The 10,849-nt window shown below is 53.6% G+C and overlaps 1 protein-coding gene across 1 annotated transcript; it reads right to left on the reverse strand.

Moving 5' to 3' along the window:
- Window positions 1-6,067: 6,067 nt before the first annotated feature.
- On the reverse strand, window positions 6,068-8,598 carry LOC124668504. Its single transcript, XM_047205629.1, has 2 exons — window positions 6,772-8,598; window positions 6,068-6,640 (listed from the first exon to the last, which is right to left on the reverse strand). Exons 1-2 carry the CDS (start codon window positions 8,135-8,137, stop codon window positions 6,558-6,560), a joined length of 1,449 nt encoding a protein of 482 aa, XP_047061585.1. The 5' UTR covers window positions 8,138-8,598; the 3' UTR covers window positions 6,068-6,557.
- Between the last annotated feature and the right edge of the window lie 2,251 nt (window positions 8,599-10,849).

Raw genomic sequence — 10,849 nt, forward strand, 5'->3', positions numbered from 1 at the left:
GGACATCTCGATCCCCAAACGACAAGAATCCCACACGTTAACAGACGCAATAGAATCCAGCATCCTCCTCTGGCGGATGATAGGTGGAAGTTCATGGAGAAGAGCATTGGCAAGCTAGGCGACTGTCGGCGGCGTTCGGTGTGGCGGAGACCTGAGCAGCGAAGCCAAGCTGTGCAAGTGTGTTCGTGTTGGTGCCGGCGTCCAGTGGCAGAGACCTTGAGCAGTTAAGCCAAGCTGTACAAGTGCGTTTGAGCTGGCTAAGCCGATGCGTGCGTGCTAGCTTGCTGGCAGCTTACGCGCGAGTGTTTTGATTCATGCAAGCAGGGCGCAGTGCTTTGAGGCAATTTGCTGCGGGAGCTTTCGACGGCACGTTCGTGTGGAGATGGATCACTGGCCGAGGCCAATCTGCTATCTACTGTAGGCTGGGAAGCAATCGGCACAGAATCGGTGACCAGGTCCGAGGAGAAGCTCGACAAGCCGCATGTGAGACAACGACAGCATGGCAAGTTGGTCTTGGAACTGCATAGTAGGCAGCGGCCCAGCCATAAGCTCTAACCCTCGCAACACCTTCAGGTCGCGCCTCAAATTTTTCATTCATCTAGCAAAAGGTTAACCAAGGAGCCAGCTTATGTCACGGCTGCGCACACCCGAAAGGAATTCATAGTCTGTATAGTTTGTACAGTATAGTTGGAACTGGAGACTGACCAATGCACGACTCACCGAACTTGTTGTTCTACCGACTTAGGCCATGTGCCCGCTGCTCATCTGTGTTCAGTTGATTTAGCTGGAAAGAGATCCGAAATCCTATCGCACGCGTAGTGCACCAGGTTCAGTCCGGCCTGAATCAAAATTGTCTGCATCATGTTTTTATTCATCTGCCCCAATAAGAGCATGTACAAGAACAACATAAAGAGAAGCATTTTTCCCCTCCGTGTGCTATGCTGAGAGGACTGAGCTCCTAGCGTGTCGTCGAGGAGTATTCCTTGCTCGCGAGATGAGACATGGGAGTCGCCAAACTGGAGCTGGAAACGGATAGCATGGGGGCGGTCACAAAGTTGCAATCAAGAGAGGTGGACAGGTCAATTCATGGGCCTTTGGTCGAGGAGATCAAGCTTCTCTTGCGAGGTTTTGCTGATCACTTGGTATTGCATGTGCGTCGGGCTTGTAATGGGGCTGCACATAGTTTAGCAAAAGATAGCTGTGAGAATAAGCGATGTAATGTGTGGGTTGGGGTACCTCCGGGGTATCTTGTGAACACTTTGGCACGTGATGATGCCATGATTTGAATAAAGTCGCAGCCGTTTGATCTTAAAAAAAATAAAGAGAAGCATTTGTTCAATTGCTCACCAGATCGGCATTGTAAGCTGCGTGCGCAGCGGGCCAGAGCGGGTGTAGGACAAGCTGCCCAAGGCCACAATGTCGATGGCTTGATGTAGCCACTGCCAAGCTTGGCCGTCCAGTGTTGCGCGGCGACAGCTTTGAGGCGGCTGTACCTGCGGAGCTTTTAGTAGGCAATGGACGCAAGCTTGGGGCCATGAACACGCTGCCCAAAAAGATCTTGGCGTCAAACCCCATTATCGATTTCTGACACCAACGCCACGGAACGTTATACCAACGTACATTTTGGTTTTCTGGTTTTTTAATATTCCAGTGCAACGCACGGGCATTTGTGCTATATATAACAATATACATCTATCCATCCTCCTCTATAGATTTGGTCCCACGAAATGAATTTACTCATGATAGAGAAGGCATAAACAAAGTGATAAGCAGCAACTAGAGCCTGGAAAACAAGAAAAAGTGTCTTAAAATATAATCTACCATATCTAAGAAAATAGAAAGGAGTAGCTCTCGTTAGGTGGCAATCACATTATGATTACTTGGGGCCATCTGCAGTACACTAGTCAAATCATATACGGATTGAGAAAAAAAAAAGTTTAGAAGAAAGGGGTTTTAGGCATCTCCAACGCGGCGATCCAAACGGACGCGCTGGGCCATCCGTTTTGGGCCGTTGGGGTGGCCGCGCGGACACCCGGAGAGAGGCCCGCGTTCGCGTGTCCGTTTGGGTCGCACGCTGCGCCCAACGCGGCGACCCAAAAAGCCGCCACGTGGTTCGTCTTCCCTGCGCGGCGCTGCATCATGGCAGGCCTCGACGGGACATCAATGGCGGGCGGGAAAGTTCCCGCGCGCACCAGGGTTTCCGCGCGCGCGAAAAGGCCATGGGCGTGCTCGCGCCCAAGTTTCCCGCCAAGACCGCCGGCTATAAAAGATGGCGCCGGCCTTGCAGACCTCACCCCGCTCGGCCGTCCACTCCCCCTCTACCTTCTCCGGCGCCCTCTACACCTCCATCGCCATGCTGCGCGCCCTACATGCCACGTGGGTCAAGCTCTCCCTCGCCGCCCGGGCCAGGTCCCGCGGACGGAGGAGGAGGAGCGGGCGGACGCGCGTTGGGTCGCTCACGACGAGGCGCTCCGTGTCGCTGCCGAGGGGGCGGCGAAGAAGGAAGAGGACACGGAGCTGGTGGAGGTGGCCGCGGACGGCTGGCACGAGGCCACGGAGGAGGAGGCGGAGCCCGCCGCGGAGGAGGAGCCCGTCGACCCGGAGGATTACTTCGACGACCTCGCGCTGGCGAACATCAACGTCGCCATCAAGAAGCGTCTCGCCGACCTCACGCGCGTGACGAAGGAGCACAAGGCCGCCTGCCGGGCAGGCTGCCGCCGTTTAGGCGACCTCCTCGGGCAGAAGAACCAGCTCCTCGCTATGCGAGCAGCCCGCCACCTCATCCAGCTACCCTCGCCCGAGCGGCGCGCCCGGGAGGCTGCTGCGTCGGCGGAGCGCGGCCGCCAAGAGCGCATGCGCCGTCGGGAGGAGAACCAGGAGAGGCCGCCGGCCGCGTCCGCCTGAAGGCACAAACCGCTGTGGAACGCGCCGCCGCGCAGGAGGCGGACCTCGACCAAGCCCAAGTTGCATGGACAACAAGGAGGAGGGCGGCCGCTAATAAGGAACGCAACAAGAGGGCCGCCGCCGAGCCACCCAGCTGGTAAGCTGGAGTGGAATCCTCACGCGTATAGGCCGCCCGCGTCGAGTGAAATCCACGGCCCCGGCGGCGAGTCGGCGGCGAGTCACTGGCGAGGCCACCGGCCCCGTACGTAGCTAGACTAGTAGTAGGAATATTTAAGAAAAATGTAATGTCTAATTGTAATGAAGAAAGAAACTATCTCCGGGCCCAGGGGCGGACAAGGGGCGGACGCGAGCGGCCAGCCATTGGCGTCCGCGGCCACGCAAACATGGCCTAGATTTGGGCCGGCTTTGTGTAAGGCCCCGAAGGGATCTCACAAAAAGGGGATGAGAAATCAGACGAATTCAGATTTGAAGATGGGAGAAGCAGGTTCGGGATGAGAGAGGTTCAGAAATCTCTTTTACATTCGATGCCCTCACACACATGTGAATCTGGCTACTTAATGACCGAACCGACACTGGCAACGGGTCCCTCTTGGTGCATACACCAGGGCCACACACGCACGCAACTACCCTTTGCCAGCTGTGGGTCTTGAGACTACCGATAGGCTCCCTTCTTCGGTCGGTTGCTCGATAAACTCCATGTCCGGCTGAGCCAAAGGCACAGTCGTGACATTTTCCCCTCCTTGAGAGAATTCCCCCGCCCAAATGACAGCCATTGGAAAGCGATGTCGAAGAACATGATAATCTTCCCAGGTGGAGTAATCTTCACGCAAGTGACTCCATTGAACTCGAATCTGAGGAATAGCGGTGTTCCCCTTCTTGACCATGCGACGCTCTAGAATTGTCTTCGGCACAGCAGCAGCTGCACTAAGGTCTGGTGGCGGCGGCAGCTTGTCGTAGACTGGTGTGTAGTTTGGCGTGAACGGCTTCAACTGCGACACATGGAAGACCGGATGAACAACACAGTCTTGTGGTAACGCCAGCTTGTAGGCTACCATGCCGATGCGCTCGACGATCTTGAACGGCCCGAAGTACTTGAAGGCAAGCTTGGCGCAAGGTCTGTTGATGACGGAGGTTTGCGCATATGGCTGAAGCTTCAGCAGCACATCGTCACCTTCCTGGAACTCCCGCTCCGTGCGATGCTTGTCGGCGTAGGCCTTGATGCGCACCTGGGCACGCAGAAGATGATCACGAAGTAATTGAAGAAAACCTTGACGTTCTTCGGCCATCTCCTTGATTGTTGGTGTTGCCTTGACACCCAAATTTGGCAGTGCGCCAAAATTTGGTTCCACTCCATATAAGGCCTTGAATGGAGAACATCTAAGCGAAGTGTGGTATGAGGAATTGTACCAGAACTCCGCCATTGCCAGCCAACGTTTCCACTTTTTCGGACAGTCATGAACAACACATCGAAGATAATGCTCCAAACATTGGTTAACGCGCTCCGATTGCCCGTCCGATTGAGGGTGATAAGCTGTAGAGTAACAGAGCTTCGTACCTACTGCAGCAAATAACTCCCGCCAAAAATGACTAGTGAACACCTTGTCACGATCTGAGACGATTGACAGAGGCACACCATGGAGCTTGATGATTGAATCCAGGAACACATTCGCAGAGGCATGAAATGCGAGTACTTGGTCAGTCTATCCACCACAACTAGTATAACATCACAACCATCAGATTTTGGAAGGCCCTCAATGAAATCCATCGTCACTGCTGCCCATGGATGTTCAGGAATTGGTAGAGGTTGTAGCAGTCCGGCTGGGGCGGTATGATCATGTTTAGCCTGCTGACAAACCAGACACTGCTTAATCCATTCCTCAATTTGCCTTTTCATGCCGGGCCAGTAATACAAGCCTTTTACTCGCTGATATGTGGCTCGACCGCCAGAATGGCCTCCAACAGCTGAATCGTGAAGAGCAGAAATGAGTTTAGACTGCAAAGCCGTGTTATCTGCTATCCACAAACGGCCTTTGTAACGAATTAAACCTCTGTCCAACGAGTAACCCTGCTCATTTGGGCTGTGCAATGATAGTTGAGCCAAAAGTTCTTGCGCCTGAGCATCCGTGGTATAAGAATTCAGCAATTCCTGTACCCAGATTGGTTGGCAGGCGGAGACTGAAATAGAATTGAGCAAATGGCCTACTCGTGAGAGCGAATCGGCAGCACCATTGTACACTCCACGTTTATACTTGAATGTAAACTGCAGACCCAATAACTTAGACATAGCCTTCTTCTGAAGTTCCGTAGTTAGTTGATGATCGCCCAAAGAGCACAAGCTTTTATGATCAGTCAAAATGGTGAAAGGTCCTCTCTGTAAATAAGGACGCCAACGATCAATAGCAAGCATGACAGCTAGAAACTCCTTTTCATATACTGATAACTTGCAGTTATTGACTCCCAATGCCTTGTCACAAGCATCTGTTTCAATAGTAAAAGGCTTGGTGAAATCCGGAAGTGCGAGAACTGGAGTACTTGTCATTGCTGCTTTCAAGCAATTGAATGCGTGAGTTGCCTGTGCAGTCCATAAGAATCCCTTCTTGGTGAGCAAAGAGGTTAGTGGTTTAGAGATGACAGCATAGTTTTGCACGAACTTTCTGTAGTAACCAGTTAGCCCCAAAAAGCCACGCAATTCGGTTGCATTTGTTGGTAAAGGCCACTTCTCCATTGCAGATGTCTTGTCGGGATCTGTAGCTACACCAGCTTGAGAAATAATATGACCCAGATAACTGATGCTAGCTTGAGCAAAAGCACACTTCGAAAGTTTGGCAAATAACTGATGTTGTCGCAAAGTGCTCAAAACCTGCCTGAGATGACCAAGGTGATGTTGCCAGGAAGCACTGTAGACCAGTATATCATCCAGGAACACAATGACAGATTTTCTGATGAAGGGCTCAAACACAGAGTTCATTAAGCATTGGAAGGTGGCTGGCGCGTTTGTCAGCCCGAACGGCATGACCCTGAACTGAAAATGACAAGAATGTGTTTTAAATGTTGTCTTGTCTTCATCAGTTTCACGCATCCGGATTTGGTGATAACCGGCGCGAAGATCCAGTTTGGAGAAGAACTTAGATCCTACCAACTCGTCCAGAAGTTCGTCCACGATTGGCAATGGAAATTTATTTTTCACTGTAATTGCGTTGAGTCTTCTATAATCCACGCAAAATCGCCACTGCCCATCCTTCTTTTTAACTAGCAGAACGGGAGACGCATATGGGCTCATGCTTGGCACTACCAATCCCGCTTTGATCATCTCCGCAATTTGCCTTTCAATTTCATCTTTTTGTAATGGTGAGTATCGGTAAGGCCTTGAATTAACAGGCGCCACATTTGGCTCCAGGGAAATTGCGTGATCATACTGCCTATTAGGAGGCAGAGTCTTAGGATCCTCAAAAACATCCGAGAATTCATCTAATAATATCTGTAGCTCTGGAGGAAGCCCATCCGGGACTGAAGATGACCCAATCACTGTAACATTATCTGAAGGAAGCTCAGCAAAGTCCACTACAGCCAGTGCCCACAGGTCATTTCCTTTAAATGATTTTTCCACTTCTTCCACCGTCATTGCAGCTAGCTGTGCCTGGGGAGAAGTCACGTCACCTTGGAGACGCACCATTTGGCCATTGGAAGGCACTTCCATGAACTTCAGAATCCAGTCCACTGTCATGGGACTGTGGCTCTCAAGCCAATCCATGCCGAGCACCGCATCGTAAGCTCCAAGTGGCAGCACACGCATATCAATATAGAATGTGTGCCCTTGCATCCACCAGGCTAACTGAGACACCATGGAATCAGATTTCATGAGCTCACCATTAGCAACCTTTACTGAAACTGACTGCACTGGTACTGTTGCCAAATTTAGTCTGTTCACAAATTCTGAACTAACAAAACTCGTGGAGCTTCCAGAATCCACCAGAATTAAGCAAACTTTGTTTCCCACCAATGTACGAAAACGCATCGTAGTCGAGCCCTCGGATCCTGCTTCAGCATGTTGAGAAAACATCAAGTGACATTCTGGTTGTGGCACCACAGTATCTTCCAACAGTTCCAAAGCTTGTACTGTATCTTCAGTGAAGATCTCCCCATACTCACCAACTTGAATCGTGAGGAGTTGAAGTGGTTGCTTGCACTTATGCTCCTTGCTGTACTTTTCACCACAACGATAGCAAAGGTTATTGGCACGGCGAAAATCCCTTAGCTGTTGTTCCCTGTTGTACTCATCGTTGCCGGCACGCTTAGGCCACTCTTGACGCTGCACCATGGGCTGGGCCGCTATCGGTTTGGAAGCGAGAGGCAAAACCTTATTGCCTGCCATTGGACGACCTCTGGGTTGATGGTGTTCAAGCTCTTCCTCTTGTATCCTGGCGAGAGCCACTGCTCGAGTAACACTGGTTGGTGCCTGTAATCTGACAGCCATACGTAGTTCGTCCTTCAGCCCCAACACAAACTGAGCAACAAAAAATTTGTTGTTCAAAGTCTCATCCAATGAAAGCAGATGATACATACAAGCCTCAAAAACCATACGATACTCCATTACTGTTCCAGTTTGTCGCAATTGCAGTAACTTGGCCATCTGGGTATCAAATTCTTCCGTGCCAAATTCCTGGGTGACAGCCACTGAAAAATCACCCCAATCCACCGTAGCACAGCGTCGTTTGTATGCTTGCCACCACAATGCAGCGTGGCCCTCCAGATACAGAACAGCAGTGCAAACCCATTGATGAATCGGAACTTGGTACATGGCAAAATATGTGTCACAGAGATCTAACCATAAACGTGGATTGTTTCCCCCAAACTTGGGAAAATCGTGCTTCGGCATCTTAACGTGATGCTCCTGATGGTCTGTTGGCGAACTCGGCGTGGTGACGAAACCTTGTGACGACGCCGGTACTGTTGGGGTGATGAGAATCGGTTGACCATTGTTAGTCAGCCGCGCCATACCAGACTGGCCGGGATCTCGCGGTGCGGTGGAGAAGGGTTGCGTCGGCGCTGGTGGCGGAGGTGTTGCTGCCTGCTTCTTCCGCACTTCATCCACACTCTCCTGCGTTATGACGATCTGCTTGCTCAGATCCGAGACCTCGGCCGAAACCTTGTTCATCTCCATCGAGAACTCAGTGAACTTCTCATTGAGGGCCTTGGAGAACCACTCTTGCATCGATCTCTGCATCTCCTCCATGCCGGCTAGGATATATCGAGTCTGGGTGTTTGGATTGCTCAGTTTGGGAGCCGTCGCTACTTCCCCTTGATTTTCCGAACGCCAATTTCGGATTTACAGGAGAAAGCCAAGGCGATCCCCAACCAATTGGTCCGTGTTACCGGAAAATTTCTGGGAGTTTGAAGCGCGGATCGGATCGCAACTTCGCTTCTGATACCAATTGTAAGGCCCCGAAGGGATCTCACAGAAAGGGGATGAGAAATCAGACGAATTCAGATTTGAAGATGGGAGAAGCAGGTTCGGGATGAGAGAGGTTCAGAAATCTCTTTTACATTCGATGCCCTCACACACATGTGAATCTGGCTACTTAATGACCGAACCGACACTGGCAACGGGTCCCTCTTGGTGCATACACCAGGGCCACACACGCACGCAACTACCCTTTGCCAGCTGTGGGTCTTGAGACTACCGATAGGCTCCCTTCTTCGGTCGGTTGCTCGATAAACTCCATGTCCGGCTGAGCCAAAGACACAGCCGTGACACTTTGGGTCGTCCCGGACGCTGCGGCCATCCGTTTTTTGGATGGGTCCGCGCGTTGGGCTGGGTTTTTGTCCGATTCGACCCATCCGGACGCACGAGCACGAAATGGGTCGCCGCGTTGGAGATGCCCTTACCCCTGGTTCCATTAAAGCAACCAATGTTTTCAGATTTTACATTGCCGGCATTACATCAGAACCAACCCTAACAGTTTAGACAGGAAAACAAACAAAGGAACTAGACTACGAACATGATCAGAGAAGAAGGATCCATAGCACAAGACGCAGTCCAACAAAATTCATCTCCAAGCGATACGCAACAACTCGCTTCTTGTCTTCTCCAGGAGCAGAAGATTTCTATCCGAGGGGGTTGTCTTGGTCGAGGAGTGTATTCCACGAACGGCGGAAACCAGACCCGTGCCCTCCTGCGTCGCTCCCGTGGGCGACGGGGAGGGAACGCTAGCCTCCCCCACCTCCAGCGCCCCTCCTCCTCCCCCCCCCTCTCCTCACCGCCGCCGGACGGCGTCGCCGGGCAAAGCCTGGGCGGCGCGGCGGCGGGGCTCTCCTTCCCCCCTCGCGCGGAGAAACGGCACGGGTCGTGGCGGCCGTCGAGGGCGGCGTGCTTGGCGAGGGGCGCGGCCGGATCTCCGGCGGCGTGGTGACCTCGTGCTCGGGCGGGCGTGCTCGGGATGGCGTGCTGCCGGCTGCAGACGCGGCGGTGGCGGCTTTCCTCGAGCGGCGCGGGCTTGGCCCCATTCTCTGGCGGCGGGGGTCGGCCTAGCAGCACTGGTGGCGGAGCTGCAGGGTCTGGTGGGGACGGCGGCGACCTCCGGCGGCGCGGTGCGGCAGTAGGACGACGCAGGTGAGATCTGGGCCCGATCTGGGCCAGGCGGGCAAGATCTGGGCCCGATCTGGGCCTCGCGGGCCCTCTGCTGTGTGCGCCGGTCGGCATCTCGCGGTAGCGCCGGGAGTCTGGAGGTGGCAGTGCCTCTCCTCCGACTACAGCGCGACCGGAGGCCATACCAGGGCCAGGCGGGCCTTCGGTTGGCAGCCACTGCATGCCGGGTTGGATGCTCTATGTTCCCTGTCCAGTCACTGCCGCTCTTGCCCCACTACTGGTCTGGCTGGAGGTTGCTGCCGGCGGATGGGATGAGCTTGGATGCCGGGGCGGCGGCCCTGGAAACTGCATGGTCGGCTCTTCGGCGGGCGACGTAGCGGTGGTGATGGCTTTACTCCTAGGTCATGGGGATGGCGTGGAGTGGGCGGCGGGGTTTCCGGGCGTTGGTGCTGCTTCGGCAGTGGCGGCTCCCAGACCATGTCTTGGAGGCTTTGTTTGGTGTCGGCGGGCTGCCCATGGTTCCGTTGGTGTGGTGGGAGTTGATTTCGGGCGAAAGCCCGGCGCTTTTGCGCCAACGGTGACGGCGCATGTGGGTGCCGTGTCCCTCTTGGGGGCACCGTTGTGGTCGCTCCCCCACGCTAGAGCTCCGGGTGAAAACCTTTGACCATTCTCGGTCTCGACGGCGGCGGCGCCTAGCGTCGTCACCCTCTTGGGGGCGTCGTCGTGGAGCTTGGGTACCTTCGGCTTGCCCACGTCGTCACCGGCGGGCATGCTCAGATCCTCTTTTGGTGCTCTCCGTCCCGACGTAGGGCGGACTCGGCGGCCTCCTATCTTTTACACGTGACATTGTGGTCTTCGTTCTCGGTACTTGTTGGCTGGCCGGCGGGATCGGCGCTCCACGGCCCGGAGCGGGAGGGCAGGCGGCCCTTCCCAGCAACAACTTGGTGGTACGAGACGACGATGTCCGGTGGCTTCACAAGGAGGCAGGGTCTCAACTTTAGTCGGTTGTTTCGGTTGTATTGTGGAGGGTGTGGCATCTCCTGTACTTTTATTTTATTTTTATGGTCTGCTTTGTAAGAGGTTTCCCTCTCTACCTTGTATCGGTTTGGCCGTGTGTGGCTTTATTTATAAAGCGGGGCGAAAGCCTATTTCGAGGAGAGAAGATTTCTATCCAGAAGTGAAGTGTGAACATCCTTGCAAATAAGCCTCCACCTTCTGATCAGTCCACAGAGACCAAATCACAGCATAACAAAAAGGTATTGATCACGGAAAAGTCGAGGTTGAACCGCGCGGCATATGAACTCACCGCATCGACGGCACCCACCAGGCCAAGATTCGGACATAGTCAAGGACAGGTGA

Source organism: Lolium rigidum, chromosome 6 (genome assembly GCF_022539505.1).
Source record: "Lolium rigidum isolate FL_2022 chromosome 6, APGP_CSIRO_Lrig_0.1, whole genome shotgun sequence".
Taxonomy (NCBI): domain Eukaryota; kingdom Viridiplantae; phylum Streptophyta; class Magnoliopsida; order Poales; family Poaceae; genus Lolium; species Lolium rigidum.

Bases quoted from the DNA above. Each gene is read 5' to 3' on its own strand.
- LOC124668504 (XM_047205629.1), bottom strand. From the start codon at position 8,137: ATGGAGGAGATGCAGAGATCGATGCAAGAGTGGTTCTCCAAGGCCCTC. The intron at 6,641-6,771 runs GTGAGCTCATGA...GATTGGCTTGAG, and splicing joins TTCAGTAAAGGTTGCTAATG to AGCCACAGTCCCATGACAGT.